General features: G+C 38.1%; 1 protein-coding gene across 1 annotated transcript in view; it reads right to left on the reverse strand.

Annotated features, from left to right (window-relative positions):
* The window catches only part of nrxn1a (neurexin 1a), a 323968-nt gene that overhangs the window by 156997 nt on the left and 142189 nt on the right, over nucleotides 1-24782 (reverse strand). Inside the window, exons 10-13 of the mRNA XM_055150076.1 lie at nucleotides 23628-23852; nucleotides 22092-22239; nucleotides 17925-18055; nucleotides 7821-8073 (exon numbers count right to left, since the gene is read on the reverse strand). Coding sequence (XP_055006051.1) covers nucleotides 7821-8073; nucleotides 17925-18055; nucleotides 22092-22239; nucleotides 23628-23852 — 757 coding nt within the window. The remainder of the gene's footprint in view (nucleotides 1-7820; nucleotides 8074-17924; nucleotides 18056-22091; nucleotides 22240-23627; nucleotides 23853-24782) is intronic.

Below are 24782 nucleotides of genomic sequence, written 5' to 3' on the forward strand. Positions count from 1 at the left end.
ATCTCTTTCTCTCCAACCCCCCCTCTCTCTCTCTCTCTCTATCTATCTATCTCTCTCTCTCAGTAACTCTTCCTCATCCCTCTCTTTGCCTCTCTGCCTCCACTTCTCTCCTCTCCTCTCTCTCCCTCCCTATTCACTATTCCCTCTCTCCCTTCTTTCCAAATCTCCCTCTCCTTCCCTCTGTCTCCCTCCCTCCTTCTTTCCAAATCTCCCTCTCCTTCCCTCGCTCTCTCTCTCTCTCTCCTCCATCCCTTTCTTCTCTCCTCTCTCCCTCCTGGCGCTGCGTTCCCGATCTCTTTGTCTAACACCGATCTCATCCTTTATTTATCTCTCTCTCCTCCTCTCTCTCTCTCTCTCTCTTTCTCTCCACTCCACCTCCCCCTCCCTCATCCCTCTCTTTCATCCATCCTCTCTCTCTCTCTCTGTCCGTCTAACACCTATCACAACCATCTCACCTCCTTTCTTTCCAAAAAAAAACAAAAACACATTTCTCTCACTCTTTATCTCTCTGTAACTCTCCCTCTGTCCCACTCCTCCTCTCTCTCTCCCTCCCTATTCTCTCCCTCCTCTCCTCTCTTCCATCCCACGCTCCCTCGCTCCTGTTCCCTCCCGGTGTGGTGTTCCCGTGTGCACTGAGGGGTCACTAACTGGTGGTCGGGTGGATTTAAAGGAAGCGCAGATGGAGGAGCAGATGGAGCTGGTGATTGGACGTGTTCTTTCCTTCTACCTGCAGTTTCTCTCCCTCTTTCTCATTCCTTTTCTTCTCTTCCTCTCCTCATCGCCTATCCCTCCATCCCTTCTTCTCCTCCTGTCTCTTTCTCTCTCTCTTTCTCACAAACACGCACCTTAACATGCTCCTTTCCCACTCTCTCCCTCTCTCTTCTTGTCCCTTTGTCTTTCTCTCCCTCTTTTTTTCCCATCTCTCTCTCCTCCCTCTTTCCTCTCTCCTTTCTCTCGCTTCACTGCAACCCTATCCCTCTCTCACATACACCGCCCTCCTCTCTCTCTCTCTCCCTCTTTCTCTCATCTTTTCCTCTCCATCTTTCATTCCTTATCTATCTTGCTCTCTCTCTTCTTTCTTTTTTCCTCCCCCCCTCAACTTCCCTCTCTCCATCTCCCTAATTCTCTCCTCCTTACTCCCTCTCTCTCTCACTCTTCCTTTATACCTCTCTCTCTCCCTCCCTTTCTCGTTCTTTCTTTATACCTTTCTCCCTCTCTCATTCTTTTTTATACCTCTCTCTCTCTCCCTCCCTCCCTCTCTCGTTCTTTCTTTACACCTTTCTCTCTCTCTCTCTCTCTCTTCTTTTCATTCTTCTTTCTCCTTTCTCTCTCTCTCTCTCTCTTCTCATTCTTTCTTTATACTCTTTCTCTCTCTCTCTCTCTCTCTCATTCTCTTTCTTTATATCTTTCTCTCTCTCTCTCTCTCTCTCGTTCTTTCTCTCCCTCTCTTCTTTCTTTCTTTATTCCTTTCTCTCTCTCTCTCTCTCTCTCTCATTCTTTCTTTATACCTTTCTCTCTCTCTCTCTCTCTCTTCTTTCTCTCCTCTCTCTTCTTTCTTTCTTTATACTCTTTCTCTCTCTCTCTCTTCTCTCTCGTTCTTTCTTTATAACCTTTCTCTCTCTCTCTCTCTCTCATTCTCTTTCTTATACCTTTCTCTCTCTCTCTCTCTCTCTCTCTCTCTCTCTTCTTTTTTATACCTTTCTCTCTCTCTCTCTCTCTCTCTCTCTCTCTTTTCTTTTTCTTTCTTTATACCTCTCTCTCTCTCTCTCTCTCTCTCTCTCTCGTTCTTTCTTTACACCTTTCTCTCCCTCACTCATTCTCTTTTTCTCATTCATTCTTTACACCTTTCTCTCTCTCTCTCTCTCTCATTCTTTCTTTATACCTTTCTCTCTCTCTCTCTCATTCTTTTTTATACCTTTCTCTCTCTCTCTCTCGTTCTTTCTTTATACCTTTCTCTCTCTCTCTCTCTCTCGTTCTTTATACCTTTTCTCTCTCTCTCTCTCTCTCTCTCATTTTCTTTCTTTATACCTTTCTCTCTCTCTCTCATTCTTTTTTTATACCTTTCTCTCTCTCTTCTTTCTTTTTATAACCTTTCTCTCTCTCTCTCTCGTTCTTTCTTATACCTTTCTCTCTCTCTCTCTCTCTTCTTTCTTTATACCTCTCTCTCTCTCTCTCATTCTTTTCTTTATACCTTTCTCTCTCTCTCTCATTCTTTTTTATACCTTCTCTCTCTCTCTCTCGTCTCTTTCTTTTTTATACCTTTCTCTCTCTCTCTCGTTCTTTCTTTATACCTTTCTCTCTCTCTCTCATTCTTTCTTTATACCTTTCTCTCTCTCTCTCTCTTCTTTATACCTCTCTCTCTCTCTCGTTCTTTCTTTATACCTTTCTCTCTCTCGTTCTTTCTTTATACCTTTCTCTCTCTCTTCTCATTCTTTCTTTATACCTTTCTCTCTCTCTCTCTCGTTCTTTTTTTATACCTTTCTCTCTCTCTCTCTCTCTTTCTTTCTTTATACCTCTTCTCTCTCTCTCTCTCATTCTTTCTTTATACCTTTCTCTCTCTCTCTCTCTCATTCTTTCTTTATACCTTCTCTCTCTCTCTCATTCTTTCTTTATACCTTTCTCTCTCTCTCTCTCTCTTTCTTTTTTATACCTTTCTCTCTCTCTCTCTCGTTCTTTCTTTATACCTTTCTCTCTCTCTCTCTTCTTTCTTATACCCTTTCTCTCTCTCTCGTTCTTCTTTTATACCTTTCTCTCTCTCTCTCTCTTTCTTTTTACACCTTTCTCTCTCTCTCTCTCTCATTCTTTCTTTATACTTTCTCTCTCTCTCTCTCTCATTCTTTCTTTATACCTTTCTCTCTCTCTCTCTCGTTCTTTTTTTATACCTTTCTCTCTCTCTCATTCTTTCTTTATACCTTTCTCTCTCTCTCTCTCGTTCTTTCTTTATACCTTTCTCTCTCTCTCTCTTCTCGTTCTTTCTTTATACCTTTCTCTCTCTCTCTCTCTCTTTCTTTTTTATACCTCTCTCTCTCTCTCTCATTCTTTCTTTTATACCTTCTCTCTCTCTCTCTCTCTTTCATTCTTTTTTATACCTTTCTCTCTCTCTCTCTCTCATTCTTTCTTTATACCTTTCTCTCTCTCTCATTCTTTTCTTTATACCTTTCTCTCTCTCTCTCGTTCTTTCTTTATACCTTTCTCTCTCTCTCTCTCTCATTCTTTCTTTATACCTTTCTCTCTCTCTCGTTCTTTCTTTTATTCTTTCTCTCTCTCTCTCGTTCTTTCTTTATACCTTTCTCTCCCTCTCTCTCGTTCTTTCTTTAGTTCTTTCTCTCTCTCTCTCGTTCTTTCTTTAGTTCTTTCTCTCACTCTCTTGTTCTTTCTTTACACCTTTCTCTCCCTCTCTCCCTCCCTCTCTTTCTCTCGTTCTTTCTTCATACCTTTCTCTCCTCGCTCTCTCTTGTTTTTCTCTTAATACTTTTCTCTCCACACTCTCTACCCCTCCTCCTCCTCCTCCTCCTCTGCCTCCCTCTTTCCGTCACCCCCTCCCTCCCTCCCTCCCTCTCTTTCTCTCACTTCTTCTGTGTTCCCTCTCTCGTTCTCGTCCTCTGTGGTTCTGTTCTCGCTCGTGTGTTTCTTTCACACTTTGTTGGTCTCTGGTCGCGTGTTCAGTTTGTCCCATTTCCCTCTCGACCCGATCACTGCGTCACAAACTATTAATACTTCTCCTGATACACACACCCCCACCATCACTACTACTACTACTACTACTACTACTACTACTACTACTACTACTACTACTACTAATACTACCACTACTACTACTACTACTAGTATAATGATGCCATAATCAAAAAAGAACAACAACTACTACTAAAAGCAATAACTACAACCCATATTACTGCTACTGCTACTTCAGGGATCACTACTAATACTACAACTACTTTTAGCACTTCATTTACAACTACTATGGTAACTACTACTACTATTAGTACTACTATGTTTGCATTTTCTTATATCACAAATTGGTATAACAACTTTTTAGCACAAAAAGTACAAGAAGAACAACAACTACTAGTCCCAGCAATAACTACAACCCATATTACTACAACAACTACTACTACTACTATAATGATGTCATAATCCAAGAAGAACAACTACCACTACCACTGCTACTACTAGTACTATACTACTACTACTACTACTACTACTACTACTACTATAATGATGCCATAATCCAAAAAGAACAACTACTACTACTACTCCCAGCAATAACTACAACCCGTATTACTGCTACTGCTACAACTACTACTACTTCATGGATCACTACTACTTTTAGCACTTCAATTACAACTACTACTACCTCTACCACTACTACTACTTACTACTACTACTACTACTAGTATAGTGATGCCATAATCCAAGAAGAACAACTACTACTACTCCCAGCAATAACTACAACCCAGTATTACTACAACTACTACTACTATTACTACTATTACTACTACTACTGCTACTACTATAATGATGTCATAATCCAAGAACAACTACCACTACCACTGCTACTACTACTACTACTACTACTACTACTACTATAATGATGCCATAATCCAAAAAGAACAACTACTACTACTACTCCCAGCAATAACTACAACCCGAATTACTGCTACTGCTACAACTACTACTACTTCATGGATCACTACTACTTTTAGCACTTCAATTACAACAACAACTACTACTACTTACTACTACTACTACTACTAACTACATGCCAATCCAAGAACAACTACTACTACTTCCAGCAATACTATACCCAAACTACAACTACTACTACTACTACTATAATACATAATACTACTAACTACTACTGTACTACTACTACTACTACTACACTACTACTACTAACTACTACTACTACTACTACTACTACTAGTATAGTGATGCCATAATCCAAGAAGAACAACTACTACTACTCCCAGCAATAACTACAACCCGTATTACTACAACTACTACTACTATTACTACTATTACTACTGCTACTGCTGCTACTACTATTACTACTACTACTGCTACTACTACAACTACTACTACTGCTACTACTACTATAATGATGCCATAATCCAAAAAAAACACAAATATTACTACTTCCAGCAATAACTATAACCCATATTACTACAACTACTGCCAATACTACCACTACTACTACTACTACTACTACTACTACTACTACTATTATTGCTACTACTACTAGTATTATAATGATGCCATAAGAAATGATGCCAAGAAGAAAAACTACTACTACTCCCAGCAATAAATACAACACACATTACCACCACCACCACTACTACTACTACTACTAATATTACTATTACTACTACTACGACTACTACTATAATGATGTAATCCACAAAAACAGTCACCACTATACTTGAATGACTTTTTTCTCCACTATTTGGCCTTTCATTTCTACTCTTTGGTAATCTTTTTGTATTTTACCTTCCCTCTCTACTTGGTTTATTGGACCAGCTACTACTACTACTACTACTTCTCCACTGTCACTACAACCATGACATCATGCAGTACTACTACTACTTCCTCTCTCCTCATTGTTGTGACTCATTCTCCGCGGGGCCGTAGTTTCACAAAGGTGTTTTCAGCGCGAGGCTACTGCTATCACAGTGAGAACAATTTAACTCCTAAAACCAACACAAACTCTTATATTATTGCTTTTAATTTTGTGTAAAAACCTCACACGGCAAGAAAGCGCCGACTTGATCCTCCGCCGCGTTTATTCCAGATGTTTTTCCCCATTAAGTGAATTCAAGGACCATTTGAAACCACTCAAGTTTATATACAGGTCTCTAATGCACTAATGATGAAAAGGGCAGGTAACAGGATTTAAATGTGATTGAAGCACGGAGATAAATACAGTTCAAAGGTCTTATATTAGACAAAATTGACTCTTTTGAGCTTTAAGTCATGTTATAAAGCTGTTACCTCATCAAAAACACACCTGGAGTCGTGTTTTGGTTCATTCATACATGTTTAAAACACAAATCCTGCATATTTAGACTGAGTTCTGGTAACAAAGGAAATGCTCCACTGTGTTTTTACACTTCATACCCCTTAACAAGAATCATTTTGATCATTTCAGACCTGGATTGGCCGATCTTTACTGAACAAAAGATTAGAGAAGACAGCTGTTACCTTGAAAACTTTGGGCATTTTGGGCTTTGGAGATATAGACAGACTAATAATAAAGAAATTACCGAAATGTCTGGACTATAAGGCACACTGAAAATCCTTTAATTTTCTCTAAAATTAAGGGTGCGCCTTATAATCTGGTGTGCCTTATGTATTAATTCTGGTGGTACTTACTGATCTCGAACCGATTTTATGTGGTACACGGTGCTCAAAAATCTGTCAAAATGTTTTAGAAACAACATTATAACAGATGAGAAAACAGCAAATTGGCTTGAAAATAAACTGTAGTAAGTAACATTTGCGCACTGATTAAAGGAATATTTCTATTAGCATAATGTTTTTTGAGCCCAACCTTTAATCTTCTAATGTTTTTTTCCGAGTTGCCAATTGTTCCCTTTGGACATTATTCCAAAGCAAACAAAAACATCTATTCAGTTCATATGAGCTCCAGACCACTCCCAAATGTGAACTGGAAATGTTTGCAACGTTAATTACTCATTGTCATCGTGGCACGACGAGTAGGTTGGCAGCTGAGGAAATATGATTTAAAATTCTATTCAATATCGCAAGAGAAATGGTAAACTACAAAGTCACACCGCTTGATGGATTGTCAGGAGCCCTATGGAGGAAAGCCCAATTTACGGTCCTTAGTCCGACAGAAGCTGAACCACATCAGCGCACGAGGAGCGAGTTGTTTATTCAGCGCTTATAGTTCATGCAAATTTCGTTTCTGTAAAACATAAACAAATGTGCGCAAAGCTGCATTAAACATATTATTACTCAATGTATATTTGAGTCGTCCTCGTAGGAAATAAAAAAACAAAAACAAACTTAAATTATCCACCCACATTCATAATACAGATTCACCACGACAGGGAGGCAATGTCGGGTGAATTACGCCACGATCTGCCAATGGATCGTGCATGTCTGGGCTAAGGGATCAGTTGTCCGTTTGTTTCGCTTAAGACCTATTCACACGGGATGAGTAGAACCTGGGGACGTCTGGTCATTTGCGAATTACTGCCCCACCTCTGTGTTACTTGTAGATCATTACACAGGATCAGCAAAGTCTGTAACTGACTCTGTTTTTGACATTGACACACAGATTGAAAGAGAAAAGAACGCGGAAAGAAAAGAAAGAGACAGAAAAGGCATAATTACAAACAAACAAACAACAAACACTGAGATGCAGATTCGCACAGACAAGTATTATCACCTGACGCCTGTGTTTGGTGAAATACAGTAGGTCATTTGCGGTGGAATTTTTACTTTACAAATGACAGACACGGCGCATTCGGACGGGATTAAGATCTCGGGCATTCTCTGAAATTATTACAAATCACCAAAGGTCCACAGGTAAAACTAATCCCGTGTGAATAGCGCCTTATAGTCCAAAAAATACGGTACTCAAACGTGAATGAAACTAAACTCAACTCCAGGTATGTTTATGATGAGGTAAGAACATTATAACATGACTAAAAGCTCCCAAGAGTCGATTCTGCATAATATAGGACCTTTAACGTCTTCTCCGTCAGCATAAACAAATAAAACTGACATTATATTCCCTCAAGAGCCTCGCAGCTTTGACATTTCTAAACAAAACCGTGTAAAGTGGTCCTTACCTCTCTCACAGGAGCGTCCCAGGTAGCCGGTCCCCGAGCAGTCGCACACGTATCTGTTCCAGCCCTCTCTGCAGATGCCGTTGTGCTGGCAGGGGTTGCTCAGACACTGTTTCGGGGGCTCCCTGGAGCAGGACGGTTTGACCCCCACCGCCCTCTGAGCCTCTGCCAGTCTGCGGATATCTTTACTCTGCCCGTCCACAAACAGGTCCCGGATGCAGCCGACGTAGCCGTAGTTCAACAGAGCGGTCCACACCTGAGAGAAAAGAGACAGGGGAAGGTTAAAAAGTGCATTGTGTAGCTTTTCTAGTGAACGTGTTATTGCTTTGTCTGGAATAAAATGGTTAGAGTTAAGTTTAGACGTGGTTAAGTCCTAGTTTAGACCTGTAGTCCCCAGATAGTCCTAGTCTAGACCTGGTTTAGTACTCGAATCCAGTCACAAACCTTCGCGACCCAAGTCAATAGACATTATTCGTAAATCACAAAATAAAGGACAACGTTAATGAGGATCTTTTATTGTTGACTGAGTGATCGTGTCTCTCTGAACAATTATCATTACTCAAGTTTTAAACAATGAAAAACAGTCAATGAAGCAGCAATAAAAGGATCCATAAGTCGCCTATTTGAGCATTAAATGTAGCCCATTTCTTTTTCTTTTCAACATTCAATTGAACCAGTAAAATTGGAACAAAATAGTCAATAAAATAATTACAAAAAGATTTGAAATTATACAAAACGCGTGTTACGAGATCAGGCGCAGTATTCAGTCTGTTTCTGTGCTTTGTTTTCATTTTTGTGAACACAGAAAATCCCAATTCACACATATATGTAGTAGTGAAAGGAATAAGCATAGAAATATTGGCTCAAATGCCAAATGATTATCCAGAATGAGGATAAAGTCACAGTTGTTTTAGTCCTGGTTCAGTCCTGGTTTAGACCTGGTTTAGACTTGGTTCAGTCCTGGTTTAGTCCTGTTTTAGTCCTGGTTCTGTCCTGTTTGTCCTGGTTCAGTCCTGGTTTAGACCTGGTTTAGACTTGGTTCAGTCCTGGTTTAGTCCTGTTTTAGTCCTGGTTCAGTCCTGTTTTAGTCCTGGTTCAGTCCTGTTCAGTCCTAGTCCTGTTTTGTCCTGGTTCAGTCCTGGTTTAGTCCTGTTTTAGTCCTGGTTCAGTCCTGTTTTAGTCCTGGTTCAGTCCTGATTCAGTCCTGTTTCAGTCCTGTTTTAGTCCTGTTTCAGTCCTGTTTTAGTCCTGGTTCAGTCCTGGTTTAGACCTGGTTTAGACTTGGTTCAGTCCTGGTTTCAGTCCTGTTTTAGTCCTGGTTCAGTCCTGGTTTAGACCTGGTTTAGACTTGGTTCAGTCCTGGTTTAGTCCTGTTTTAGTCCTGGTTCAGTCCTGATTCAGTCCTGTTTCAGTCCTGTTTTAGTCCTGGTTCAGTCCTGGTTTAGTCCTGGTTTAGACTTGGTTCAGTCCTGGTTTAGTCCTGTTTTAGTCCTGGTTCAGTCCTGATTCAGTCCTGTTTCAGTCCTGATTCAGTCCTGTTCAGTCCTGTTTTATTCCTGTTTTAGTCCTAGGATCAGTTCTGTTTTAGTCCTGGTTCAGTCCTAGTTAAGTTCTGGTTCAGTTCAGGTTCAGTCCTGTTTCAGTCCTGAGATCAATTCTGGTTCAGTTTTAGTTTAGTCCTGATTATCCAGAATGAGGATAAAGTCACAGATCCATGTATACACCTGTATATTGTAGACCAGGGGGCCACCAGCAGCTCTCCACCCCATTCCATGTGGCTTGCCAAGGGATTTCTGAATTATACATATGGTGCTGAATAAGTAAAATTTGATTAATTACCATTTTAAATCTATGTAAATCTATCATTTTAATACCCGGTTTTCTGCACTAATAAATGAATAATTGTTTATATTTTCTAGGCATCTAACTGTCCCAGATATAGAGCTCTGACTTCTGGCAACTGTTAAAATAAGTAACTTGGCATTTTTGTTTTATAAAAGTAGCTCACCAGAGGAAAAGGGCTGGAGAACTCTGTTGTAGAGCAACATACAGATTGTGACAAGTTGATCCAAAAAAAAAATCTCTTGCGACCCACCTGAGGGCTGTGACCCAGTCTTTGGGAAACAATGCTCTAATCAGATCAGGTTTTTTTTTTTTGTTTTTTTTTTTTAACTTTATTTTTGTGTGTGTTTGAAAATGTTGTACGTTTTCGTAAAATAAAATAAAATAAAATTCAGAGCATCTAGAGTAACCAATAGTTATCTTCTGACAGTATTAACATATCGAATTCTCGGTCCATTTCTCCAATACCTATTAATTAGCAGTAGAAAGTCTCAATGAAAATGTCAATCTTTCATGTCATATATCTCGTTGACTACTTTGATCAGTCAGTGAGTCCAGGTGCATCTTACACAACCATTTCCTGGTAATGGCTTTCTTTGCTCAGCCAGCAGTATTGACAAAAGATATTTGTCTGATTCTGTAATCCACATATAATTTACAAAAAAGACTTCAGTAAATCCCAATAATGTTGGCAGGTGTAATCTGAATAACTTTGAATAGCTTTTATCACCATTGTCCAGTAGGATGTGATCTTTAACACAATCCCAAAATATGTGAAAAATGCTGATCTGACATTCACACAGTCTCTCCAACACCGAGCCTCTGGGTCATTACTCCGCTTACTCTAATATAGGGTGTAACAAAAAAACGTACAGTAGTTTTCCATGTGAATTCTCTCCAAAGACCAAGCTGGAGGTGGTCATTGCAGTTCTGCAGATATTGTACCAGTCTTCCTCAGATATTGTAATATTAGAATCTTTTCCCACGCCTCTTTTGTATATACTAGAAATGTTCTTTGATGCTTGTAGACATTTGTAAACAATGGTTATTTGTTCTAGGAGGCGTTACCTTTGCATGCTTCTGATTAATTACCAGATTCTCCCTCTTCTCAGGAATTTTATTTTTCTATTGAAATGTCTCAGCTGAAAGTATCTGAAAAGATCATGTTTTTTCCAAATTGTACTTGTCTGAGAGTTCCAAATAGCTTTCCAGCAGCCTTTCAGTGATATTGACCAATAACCAGTAATACCATTTCGAGACCATTGTTGAAATCTGTTATCTGTTTTTGCTGGTAGAAATTCTGAGTCAAATGCTGCCAACCATTATTTTGGCCCTTTGTTCAGTATTCTTGTTTTTAAGTATTTACTCAGATATTAATTGGTGTGTTTTATCCAGGTGGCAATAGTTGTGAATCAAATGTATTTTTTGTCACCAAGTATAGATTGTATTGGGAGCAAAAGTATGACTGTAATCTCTTTTCCATTTAACATCACAACTGGGTCACACCAATTTATCATATTCGAACTGGGCTGCTTTTATAGTAACTCTTCTAGACAAGGTATAGCTAATCCACCTTCCTCCTTCCGTAATTGTAGAGTTTTGAAATCGTATTCTTGGTTTTGTATTTCCCCAATAAAATTGAATCATTCTATTCCATTCGTTGAATTGTTTGGTGTATTTCAACTGACACCTGAAATAGGTAAAGAACCAGTAATAAATTCATTTTAACTATTTCCAATCTATATACATATTCATTGATAGTATCCCCCATCGCTGCAGGTCAGCCTTAATATTTGTAGTGAGTATCCATAATTTTCCTCATATATTAAAGATAAATCCTTTGATATTAGTATTCCTAAATATTTGATGCAATTGCTTTGCCAATTAAATTTGTCATTTTACATATCTCGGCGGATGGGTGATAGTTAAAAGGGATAATCTGAGTCTTTTGTAAATTTAGTTTATATCCAGAATATTGCCGAATTCACGGAGTAATATCAAAGGTTGGAGTAAAACTGACTGTTGGTTGGATAATGTCAAGAGGACGTCATCTGCATATAAACAGATTTTGTGTGTGGTTGTCTCTGTTATTGCAATGGCTGAAATACCTTTATGTTCTCTTATAGCTTGCGCCAGGTGGCTCAATAAAAAGAGAGCAAACAGGGTTGCGCTTAGAGGACAGCCCTGGCGGCAACCTCTCTCAAGATTTACAGTTTCTGAAAGGTCCCCGTTAAGCGAAAAAACGAAAAAATTATGCTACCGCTCGCTTCTTCGCCATCCCGGATCAGATCAGGTTTAGTTCTTAGTCTTTTTTCTTTTTTTTTTTGGATCTGTTTTTGTTCTTCTTAAAGGTGTTTTGTGTAACTTTTCTGGTTGAGGATGCATCAAACACTTTTCTGTTATTGCTTTGTCTGGAATCTTTCACAGTATGGTCTTTAACCTTTCTATCTTCATGGACACCAAACCTGAATTATATTGAATTATACCTCATTAACAACAGTATTCCTATTTACAGAGTTGTCAAAGCTTCACAAATTGAAACTGCAATTTGAATGGACGCAGTTTTTAAAGTACAGTTGTCCCTTACTATATCGCGGTTCACCTTTTGGCAGTCTCGCTGTTTTGCAGATTTCTTTGGGAGCAATTTTGCATGCTTTTTTTTTTTTTTTTACAGTGTATGAATGCGCATTCGTGTTCCTCCCCCTGCGTCCTGATTGGTTAAAGGACTATAAACCGTTCAATCGGTGTGAATGTGTTTAGCATGACAAATTGACATAAATGTTGGATCTCTAGCAGTGTGATTCTGAAGCGCTGTATGTTTGCGATTTTTCTCCCCGATAAAACCCACGATGTCGACGAAACGTTCTGCACCGACAAAGGCTCCTGCGGTCGCACCCAAAAGTCAGAGGAAGATACTAACCATGGCACAAAAAGTTGGACTTCTGGACACACTGAAGGAAGGTAGAAGTTACACGGCTGTAGGCTCCATTTCGGAATAAATTAATCTTCAGGAAGGAGGATAATAACAAAAGAACGACAGCAGTGATAAGGTTTAAGAAGGAAAGGAAAGAGCTGTAACCATTATGTCTGAGAAAAGTGTATAAAGTTTGTGCTGAGAGGTTTTACAGCCTTAAAACAGATATAATCATTGTAAAAAATAAAGCTCTGTTGCGGGTTATTTTTAGAACGTAACCCCCCCGCTGTAGTTTATCTGAAATTCACGCAATTCTCGTAGTTGTTTGTGCACATTTCATATTTTTTCTGCTCTTTCTGGATGTGTTTAAAATGTGAACTTTGAACCGAATCCTATCACTGAAGCATAAATCGTAAATATAATCGCGATCGAAAAACTTGTCAGGAAGCTGCAGCTAGAAAAAGTGAATGAACTTGTCTGGTTTGAACAGGAATTAAACCTCAGACTTTTCTTGTAGTTGGACGAGGAGTGGATATAATGAATATAATAGTGTGTAGCAAACAGATACTTTAAACTATTTCATTTGTCGCTTCATGTCAATGCACCTTTCATAGACGAGTATCCTTGTGTATCAGTGCAGACATCTTCTCTGTGCCACATTCAATAACTGCTCCTTTGTCGTGGTTAGCGTTGCCGTGGAAACTCCATGTTGTAAGTCTGTAAATCTATTCTTTCATCCCACTTCGTGTTTGCAAAGAAATTTATCAGAAGTTTCTCCACAGAGTTCGATTCACGTCTTAAACAGAAGTAAGAACTAAGAAAATACTGTATATATAAGTACCGTAGAGAAACTTTTTTCTGCCACCTCCTCGTCTCCATGGAGATGTTATTGCTTTTGACTGGAATGTTCCACAGTGCAGCATTTGTTCTACCGCAGGTGTTTTATTTACTCAAAAGTACCTTGAAAAACATTCTTACTGTGTGCAGGGTTGGTATGAGGGCTATTGTATCCACGCAGATATGTACAGTATGTTTGACGCAATATTGTGAAACATTCCTTGCGTCTCCATGGAAACAAGTAATTGACCAGAAGAGTTCAATTTTACGCAAAAAAAAAACAACAAAAAGATGACTTTACTAAGAGTGACAATACTCAATGATTCAGACAAAACAGATGTGAAACGGGAAATTATACTTTTTAGTATATACTTTTTATACTAGTATATACTTTTTACTTTTTTCTTATATTTATATGATGACGGTTTGACGGTTCAGTCCTGGTTTAGTCCTGGTTCAGACCTGGTTTAAACCTGGTTTAGTTCTGGTTCAGTCCTGGTTCAGTCCTGGTTTAGTCCTGTTTTAGTCCTGGTTCAGTCCTGTTTTAGTCCTGGTTCAGTCCTGGTTTAGACCTGGTTTAGACTTGGTTCAGTCCTGGTTTAGTCCTGTTTTAGTCCTGGTTCAGTCCTGTTTTAGTCCTGGTTCAGTCCTGATTCAGTCCTGTTTCAGTCCTGTTTTAGTCCTGGTTCAGTCCTGTTTTAGTCCTGGTTTCAGTCCTGATTCAGTCCTGTTTTAGTCCTGTTTCAGTCCTGTTTTAGTCCTGGTTCAGTCCTGTTTTAGTCCTGGTTCAGTCCTGGTTCAGTCCTGATTCAGTCCTGATTCAGTCCATTTTCAGTCCTGTTTTAGTCCTGGTTCAGTCCTGGTTTAGACCTGGTTTAGACTTGGTTCAGTCCTGGTTTAGTCCTGTTTTAGTCCTGGTTCAGTCCTGTTTTAGTCCTGGTTCAGTCCTGATTCAGTCCTGTTTTAGTCCTGGTTCAGTCCTGTTTTAGTCCTGTTCAGTCCTGTTTTAGTCCTGGTTCAGTCCTGTTTCAGTCCTGTTTCAGTCCTGTTTTAGTCCTGTTTCAGTCCTGTTTTAGTCCTGGTTCAGTCCTGTTTTAGTCCTGGTTCAGTCCTGATTCAGTCCTGATTCAGTCCATTTTCAGTCCTGTTTTAGTCCTGGTTCAGTCCTGTTTTTAGTCCTGGTTTGGTTTCAGTCCTGTTTAGTCCTGTTTTAGTCCTGGTTCAGTCCTGATTCAGTCCTGTTTCAGTCCTGTTGTTCAGTCCTTTTTAGTCCTTTTCAGTCCTGTTTAGTCCTGGTTCAGTCCTAGTCAGCTGTTTCAGTCCTGTTTTAGTCCTGGTTCAGTCTGTTTTAGTCTGGTTCAGTCCTGATTCAGTCCTGTTTCAGTCCTGTTTTGTCCTGTTTTAGTCCTGGTTCAGTCCTGATTCAGTCCTGTTTCAGTCCTGAGATCAGTCCTGGTTCAATTCTGGTGTAGTCCTGTTTTATTCCTGTTTTAGTCCTGGGATCAGTTCTGTTTTAGTCCTGGTTCAGTCCTGTTTCAGTCCTGAGATCAATTCTGGTTCAGTTTTAGTTTAGTCCTGTTTTATTCTCCCTGAAACTTGACTTGAAAAATATCCTGGATGAAGTCAAAAATCTCAATATCTGCCAGAAAAATCTGAATTCAATTTTCTCTTAAAATCGTTCAGCTTTACTAAACAAGACTAAAAAGACACGTAGTAAAGAATAAACAATATACACCATTAGCTCAGCTCCTTCCACAAAAGAAACCATAAAAATAATTGGAGCCAGTCACACAGAAATGCGTTTTTGAAAATGAAGCAATGTAAAATGGGCCATCACAATCAGGTCTATTATGGAGGGACATAAAGGACACACTTCAATACTGTATTAGTTGTATTGTCTTATTCACAATCTGAAGAATAGCTGGAAATGCAGTGTGCGTTTTGGTCTTTTGTTGAAAATAATGGGCATATGACCTCAGATGTTTTCGGTACGTGACATTTTCTGCTCCATTAAGGCAATTTCTCTACACAATTCTTCAGACGCACTGTTAGAAAGTCAATGTGGTGTGAACTAAATTTAGAAATCAAATGGAAAAAAAAACTGCGAGCTCTGTTACACAAACGAGTGAACGCGAGGGAAGTTTTTAAAGGTGTATTGTGTAACTTTTCTACATTACACAGATCGATCTTGTATCTATTTGATTACACACGTTTTAAAAGCTAAAACTTACAAGCATTATTACAATTTTTACTATAAACAGGCCTATTTCTCCACAGATCTGACCTGTAACTTGGCCTGGTAGCATCATGTCTACATAGTGTAACTTTTCTGGGTCCGCCACAAACTTGACTCCATGTAAGTGTTTTTTGTTTTGTTTTTTTTGTTTCCTGGAATTTTTTTCTACAGTATAATTTAACCTTCTCCATGGCGACAAGCTTGGCCACAAGTTACAGGTCATATCCAGTGTTGGGAAGGTGACTTTTAAAAATGTATTCCCCTACAAATTACAGATTACACACCCCAAAATGTAGTTTGTAACGTAATCCATTAATTACTTAAAGTGAGTAACGTAATCTGAATACTTTGGATTACTTGATATTGTCATGCTTTTTAAAACTACATGAATGTACCAACCACATCCTGAAAATTCTTGTTTGTTCTCTTCAAATTGGCTGAGCCCAAGTCTCCATGAACAGACATTTGTTTACTGTAGAGAAGAAAAGACTAGAATATCTTAACATAAGATGTTTTGTCTGTTAAAAGACAATAAAAAGTCCAGTCTTTCCTTAACCAAATTAAAAATATTACTGACAGAGAAATGATTTCTATATGAGATCACTGCAGCCTTCAATTATGTCCACCTACTGTTAGGTGCCATACTGTTTAGACCTGGTTTAGTCCTGGTTTAGACCTGGTTTAGTCCTGGTTTAGACCTGGTTTAAGTGTTAGTTTAGTCCTGGTTTAGTCCTGGTATTAGTCCCAGTGTTAGTCCCGGTTTTAGTCCTGGTTTTAGTCCTGGTTTTAGTCCTGGTTTAAGTGTTAGTTTAGTCCTGGTTTAGTCCTGGTATTAGTCCCAGTTTTAGTCCTGGTTTAGTCCTGGTTTTAGTCTTGGTTTAAGTGTTAGTTTAGTCCTGGTATTAGTCCCAGTGTTAGTCCCAGTTTTAGTCCTGGTTTTAGTCCTGGTTTAGTCCTGGTTTTAGTCCTGGTTTAAGTGTTAGTTTAGTCCTGGTATTAGTCCCAGTGTTAGTCTCAGTTTTAGTCCTGGTTTTAGTCCTGGTTTAGTCCTGGTTTTAGTCCTGGTTTAAGTGTTAGTTTAGTCCTGGTATTAGTCCCAGTGTTAGTCTCAGTTTTAGTCCTGGTTTTAGTCCTGGTTTAGTCCTGGTTTTAGTCCTGGTTTAAGTGTTAGTTTAGTCCTGGTATTAGTCCCAGTGTTAGTCTCAGTTTTAGTCCTGGTTTTAGTCCTGTTGTAGCCCAAAATGTGAAAACAGCAAAATACCGCCATGTAATCCATTTATTTCAACAAAGTAACTGTAATCCAATTACCACTCACTGAAACAGTAACTGTAACTGAATACAGTTACTCATAATTTGTACTCTGATTATGTAACTCCGGTACATGTAATCTGTTACTCCTCAACACTGGTCATATCTGTGGAGAAGTGGGCTCGCTCACGGTAATAATGCATGGTTTTGAGGCAGTTCTGATAAATAAAAATAAAGATATATTTGTTTAATGCCAAACTGTGGAACATCCCATAACCATGAGACAAGCAGATCTTCTATCAGAAAAGTTACACAGTGCACCTTTAATACCATATTGTGAAACATTTCTATTTCAGATGATTTTAAAAAAGTGTTTGCTCATGTGTGCATTGTGTAACCGCTGAACACTCCACCACAGAGATACATGTAGAACACCCCAGCATGATGTCAGTGCAAAGTATCAGCACCTCAGGCTTATTATTTATTATCGTATTTATGGTTTTCAACTTGAGGAGTTTTTCCCATTCAAAAGATACAATATATAGTTAAATTAAATTAAATTGTTAGTCACTATAGCAACAGTCCTAATTTTCATCATACAGAAACCCGTGGGTAGGCAGTAGGAGTGTGCAAAAATATTGAAATATTAATATATCGTATCGTTTAATGTACAGTATCGATATCGTGGGCTGCTGTATCAATGTATCGCCAAGAGTATTTTTTGTTATATTTTACTAAATTATTTTGTTACAGCTACAGTTTTGTTGTTTGTTTAGTGGAAGGAAACTCGTTTAAGTGACACATTTGACATTTTCACAGTTTTGATGATTAAAATGTTTGTGTTTCATATGAACTTTGCACAAGAAGTGGTTTAACAAAGACTTGTTGATGATATTTTCTATTGAACCGTATGGAATTGATTTTAAATATATCATATCAAATCGTATCGTATCGCGGCCTGTGTATCGAGGTATGTGTTGTATCGGCAACTCGTTAATAATACCCAGTCCTAGTAGGGAGTAGTGTTTACCTCGGTGGGGAAGATGAGCCCGGCGCGGTCTTCAGGAAGTCCCCCGAGATAAAGGGTGTCATCCAAATCCAAGATCTCACTGTCTCCTGGAGCTGTGTAGGCTGTTCGCACACTGTTCACCGAGATCGTACCTACAACCACAAACACACATTTATTTAACTTTTATTATTTATTTATTATGTTTAAGCTTTGAGTGCCTAAAAAAACACTATTCAGGGGTGTCAAACTCAAATTCACAGAGGCCAAAATTAAAAACTGGGACTAACTAACGTACTTATGAATCAATTGTAATCTATTTATCTAAGATTGTGTGTTTTTAACATATTTAATATTTATTGTGATTTTAGCCAAGCGTGATGGATAAATTTAACTAATTGTTTATGGAACAAACATTCTGCCCTGGAGCACTGTAACACTTTATTTTGTAATTGTGTTTTTATACAAGTTTGTGGATGAATGAAATGTGAAATGTGGGGCCTGCCTCTCAAATCTGCAAAGCAAATTTACCTACGGGTACGAATAAAGCGACCGAACCGAACCTAACCTAAGTCGTGGGCCAAACTAAATATTTATTGAAAAATTTCAACAGCATCTGCATGTTTTCTCTTCTTTTAGGTTTAACATGTACTGTTAAACCTTTTTTTTTTTTTTATTAAAATCAATGTTTAATAAGAGTTTTTGCTTAAACATTGAATCCAGAACAAGCATAATATAAAATAATAACAACATTTTTAATAAATAAAGTCTCTGTAGTCTATCTGTAGCCCACGGGCAGCTCTAATACATATTTGATATGATCTCGTGGGTCAAATATAACCCCCGGCCTGAGTCTGACATGTCTGCACTATATAAATAAAACCATTTACCATTAACCAGTCCTTAGTAAAAGTAAGTATTTTGGAGCAGAATTCAGGTTTTTGTTAAACAGCAATTATTAAAGGGCCAATATTACACTATTTTCTGATCTATGTTATAATGTTTTTTCCACATCACAAACAAACTGTACCTGGAGTTGTGTTTTGTTTCACTCACACATGTTTAACTTCTCTCAGACAGAAAACACTCTGTTCCGCAATGTGATGTCACGTGGCAATATAGGAAGCGCTCCACTGTGTTTTTAAACTATAAACTATAATTTCAGACCTGGAATTGTCAATCTCTACTGAACTAAAGGTAAAACTTTGCTGTTAACTTGAAGATTACCGCTTCGTGACATCACAAGGTGGAACAGAGCATTCTGATCTTTGGAGATGTGCACAAAATAATAATAAAGGATTGCGCAAACGTGTGTGAATGAAACAAAACACAACTCCAAGTATGTTTTTGTGGATGTAACATGGCTAAAAACGTCAATTTTGCGTAATATATGACCTTTAAATGACTGTATTTTTTATGTACAGGAAACACAAACCGAAGCCAAATGATCGCTTTTGAATAAGACGCATTGTCAATATGAGGATAATACTTTTGTTCATTCTTTGTTATATCACCGAGCCGTAACAATATCATCATATAAGCCCATTTCATCAATTTCCCCTTTTATTCGTCTCCAGCTTTTTCCCGCTCCAATTCTCTGGCTCTAGTCCCTGTAGCTCCACAGCTGTAGTCCTGAGTCATGCCTTACTCATCACTTTGCGCTAATTCAAATTCAGATAATTTTTCCACTGGCTCAAGGTAAAATGTTTTGTCAAGTACAGACCTCGTTTACAATAACAAGACAATAGGCCGAGCGCACAATAGCCCCGTGTATCATGTATGAATCATCTCATTTAGACTGTGAATGAGAAACAGCCATTCCAGTCATTAGAATCAGGTGAAGGACTTGGAAAACATGTTTCTATTCAACTGGTATTTAGTTAGATAATATACATTGTCTGGTGTTAATGTACCTTGATAAATTGCAAGACATTTTCAGTTTTTTTTTAATTCAAGGTTTTGTCAAAGTCTCTAGGCAACGCAAAATAAATTGGCTTGGTACAGCACTTTTCTCAATGTATTTGTACAATAACTCAGGTACAGATTTGTTTATTCCATTTCATATCTTCCACTTATTTCTCTATTACCGTGCTGTGAGGCTATATGGAAAATTAACCAAAAAACTGTGGTCTTAAATTGCCCATATTACACTATGTTCCGATCTATGTTGATGTAACAATAACCAAAATATCAAAAGTCTCACAATAATACCGTGGGCCATCACAATATATCAAATTATAAGTCTCTTTGCTTAAATTCACTGTTTTGGTGCAGCAATAGCTTAAAAAAAATGAGCGAACTACATATCCCATGATCCTTTGCTCCATTACAGTGCAGACTACATGAAAAGTAATACAAATAATAATCAGAATCATAATTTTCAAGCACTTTTAAATCTTAATTATTTGGTTTATGACAGAATAAAAGTCTTGTCAAGGTATTTTAATAAGAAAATTTTGTTAGCGCCTACAAAATATCGCGATAAATATCGTACCGTGGGATGTATATCGTGAAAATATCGTATCGAGAGATTTGATTATCGTTACAATCCTAATGTTACAATGTTGTTTCCTCATCACAAACAGACGTGGAGTTGTGTTTTGTTTCGTTCACACATGTTTAACACACACACCTGCATATTTAGGCTCTTCTCTCAAACTGAAAACACTCTGTTCCACCTTGTGATGTCATGTGGTAATACAGGAAGTGTTTTTAAACTCCATAAACCTTCACTAGAATCATTTGGATGATTTCAGGCCTGGAATTGCCAATCTCAATCCAATCCACTTTATTTATAGTTTCCAAAGTGCTGCACAGACAAATTAATACAATAAAACACAGTAAATCATATTTAAAAACAATAAATAAAAATGTTAAAATGCATAAAGCTAAAAATGATAAAACAATGAATAAAAAAAATTAAATAAATAAATAAAGACACAGAGCAGAGGGCCACAAAACTCACGCGGTGTTAAAAACCAGAGAGTAAAACTGGGTCTTAAAATGAGATTTAAAACTCTTCGCGGTGGGGGAGTGTTTGTGTGTTCGTCCTCTACTGAACTAAACTGCAAAAACTACCACTTCATGACATCACAAGGTGGATGAGAGTATTTTGAGCTTTGGAGATGTAGACAGACTAAAAATAAAGGATTACTCAAACTTGTGTGAATGAAACAAACACAACTGCAGGTAAAAACATTCTAACACGGCTTAAAGTTCACAAGAGTGAGTATTGTGCAATATAAGACCTTTTAATAATAAATGATCTTTTTTTCAATTTGCAAAGTATAATGTAAGGTAAGATAATGGACTAAGATCTTATTGATTGAGTTCAGTGTTTCTCAAGCTGTGATGGAGTTATCACTAACTGCACGGGCTTGTTCTCATGGCATAAGTGTAGACCTGGTTAAGTTCTTGAATAGTCCAAGTTTAGTTTGCAATTAGTCACAGTTAAGACCTGGTTTAGACCTCAAATATTAATTATTATTATTATTATTATTAATCATTGCATTTATATAGTGCCTTTCAAGATACCTAAAGTGCTTTACACTCAGTGGTGGTAAGTTACTACTGTAGCCACAGCTGCCCTGGGGCAGACGGATGGAAGCGAGGCTGCCAATCTGCATCATTGGCCCCTCCAACCACCATCACTTTCATACTAGGCAATGTGGGTGACGTGTCTTGCCTAAGGACACAACAACAGTTTTTTGTCAGTGGCACTGCACTGTGGCAGTCTCCCATCCAAGTACTACCCAGGCCTGGTCTTGCTTAGCTTCTGAGATCTGACAAGATCAGGCTTTAACAAGCCAGAATGGATTGTCAGATAGTCCCAATTTAGATTTGGTTTAGTCCTTGAAAAGCCCTGCAGTGCACCCAGTTTACTCTTGCTTTGGTCCTTGGTCTAGTTCTGTTTTAGTCCAGTTTTAATTCTGGGTTTAGTGCCAGATTCGCAACATGATGATGAGGTGTGTTTGGCTGTGTGAATGTAGTCCTAGTTTAGACCTGGTTTTGACCTTGAAATGTCCTAGTTTAGACCTGGTTTAGTCCTGGAATCCTAGTTTTGACCAGGACTAGTTCTTATTTTTTTTATTTTGGATCTGGTTTATCCTTTTTAAGTAAGAGTTTAGATCCAGCTGAACTATCTCCTATTGAGTTTTGCCAAATAAAACCTTTTTTTCTTTAATTTCTTACCTGATCGTCCGTCTCTCTGGAAGTCCACGTGGTACCACTCTCCATCATTCACTTTTCGATCTATGGCTTTAGTCTTGGTGGTCCCTGAGCCCATGTCCAGTAACAGATACAGATGCCCGTCCAACATCTCAATGGCAAAGAAGTCCACCTGTCAATCAAAGCATGAACATCATCCATCTTTAACATAACAACAAATAAACCACCAAAAGCTCCCATATTATGCTATAGTAACATTTTTGAGATTTTAACCATGTTCCTTTTTTTTCCTTGTTATCCGATTTACAACAAAACGAAATGAGGTAGTGTACATACGTTTATTTATCGCTTAATTAAACTGGTTGTATTATTAAATAGTACATTATTACAGGGAAAATCCAAGTCAAAGTTGGCAAATTTTGACTATTTTCCATTGAATTTTTACATTTAGTTTTTAGTTTATTTTAGTTTTAATTCAATCTGTTAGCAGAGGTGGACAGGAACAAAGTCCAAGACAATATCAAGATATGTAAGTGTATCATGAGTTCATTTTCACTTTCACATTCACTTTTTTTTTGGTATTTCCTATAAAAAATAACTTAAAATATAGTGTGCCAATGAAATACCTTATATCCGTAGTTGGTATAAAATCTGTCTACATAATACAGCAGCAGAAGACGCTGAAGTTTTAGTGAAAATGTTTGTATTTCATATCAAAAAATGCAGGCAATATGAGCTCTGAAATAGTTTATGAAATTTAAAAACACAAAGGAAGAGAATACAACGCAAATGTTGGAAAGTGAAAGCATTTTTGCCTCACATTGCTGAAAAGATACCGTATTTTTCGGACTATAAGGCGCACTTAAAATCCTTTAATTTTCTCAAAAATTGACAGTGCACTTTACAATCCGGTGTGCGTTATGTATTAATTCTGGTTGTTTTATTTTATGTGGTACACAGGGCTAAAAAAATCTGTCAAAATTTTTCAGCGCTTATAGTTTATGCAAATGAGCCATGTGGTTTTAAGTTTCGCTTCTGTAAAACGTAAACAAATGTGTGCAAAGCTGAATTAAACACATTATTACTTTATGTATATTTGAGTCGTCCTTGTAGAAAATAAAAATCCTTAAATTATCCACCCACATTCACATTCATAAAACACATTCATCAAGACAGAGAGGCAACGCCGGGCGAATTACACCACGATCTGCCAATGGATCGTGGACACCTGGGCTAAGGATCAGTCTCAAGTGTCGTCTGTTTGTTTTGCTTAATGCACCTTATAATTCAGTGCACCTTATGTATGAAAATAGACAAGAGAATTAAACATTATTGATATTGCGCCTTATAATCCGGTGCGACTTATAGTCCAAAAAATACGGTACTTGTAAATTAGCTTTGTAGCAACAATACAACCTATTGACGTATATTTGTTCAAGACAGCATTGACTTTAAAAAATGTCTTTGGAGATGAAGACTGACTGAAAAACGCACGACAAAAACATGGTAGGAAGCTCAAAAAGGCCGTTGAAATACCCTTAAACTCACTGATAGCTCTACCTTGACGGTGGGCGGGGTACGGGGGTCCTTGCGTGCCTGGGTTTTGGGTTTTCCGTGACTGAAAAGCATCAGTCCGTTTGGCTCGGTGGTTCTGAAGTCGAAGGAGATGGACCCGGCCTTCTTCGCCGTCCATTTGCTCAAAGACACAAAAGACTCGGGCGTGTCGAAAGTGACGGGGTCCAGAGTGGCCACGCTTTCACACTTAAACGATACCACTCCGCTGACCTACGGAGGGAGGAGAGGGACAAAATTAGAGCGTTAAACAATTGAGATTTACCACATGGATGTCAAGTTAATTTAATCGTAGAGTAGTCATAATGATCCCAAATTATACACTGCCACACTTGTAACTATTAACTTCTAAGTATTGTAATTTTGGCCAATGGCAGCTCAGATTCCTAGGAGCTTATAAACATTTGAAAAAGGACAGAATCCTTAATATACCAACACTTTACAATTCATGTTTTAGAAAGACCAGCAATTAATTTCAACACGTTTTAACATTTGAAAAGAGGTAATTTAAATATAACATAAGACCAAATATGAGTAGTGGTTTCCATGCATTTCAAGTCATGAGAATTTGTATCATTGCCATGGTATTTGTTAATTTTAAAATATTGCTAAATCCGTAGAGTGATCATCAACTAACCCCAAAGTTGGTAGTGCAATCCTAGACTTAGTTTAAACACGGTTTAGTCCTTCAATAGTCCTGGTTTAGTCCTTGAATAGTCCCGGTTAAGAGTTGGTTTAGTCCTTGAATAGTCTTAGTCCTTGATTATTCCTACTTTAAACCTGGTTTAGATCTGGTTTAAACTGGGACTATTCAAGGACTAAACCAGTTCTATTCAAGGACTAAACCAGGTCTGTTCAAGGACTAACACTATTCAAGAACTAAAACAGGTCTAAACTGGGACTATTCAAGGACTGAACCAGGTCTAAACTGGGACTATTCAAGGACTAAACCAGGTCTAAATTAGGATTATTTAAGGACTAAACCAGGACTATTCAAAGACTAAACCAGGTCTAAACTAGGACTACTCAAGGACTAAACCAGGACTACTCAAGGACTAAACCAGGTCTAAACTAGGACTATTCAAAGACTAAAACCAGGACTACTCAAGGACTAAACCAGGTCTCAACTAGGATTATTTAAGG

Source organism: Boleophthalmus pectinirostris, unplaced genomic scaffold (genome assembly GCF_026225935.1).
Source record: "Boleophthalmus pectinirostris isolate CB_2022bp ecotype Guang Dong unplaced genomic scaffold, ASM2622593v1 HiC_scaffold_14, whole genome shotgun sequence".
NCBI classification, from domain to species: Eukaryota; Metazoa; Chordata; class Actinopteri; order Gobiiformes; family Gobiidae; genus Boleophthalmus; species Boleophthalmus pectinirostris.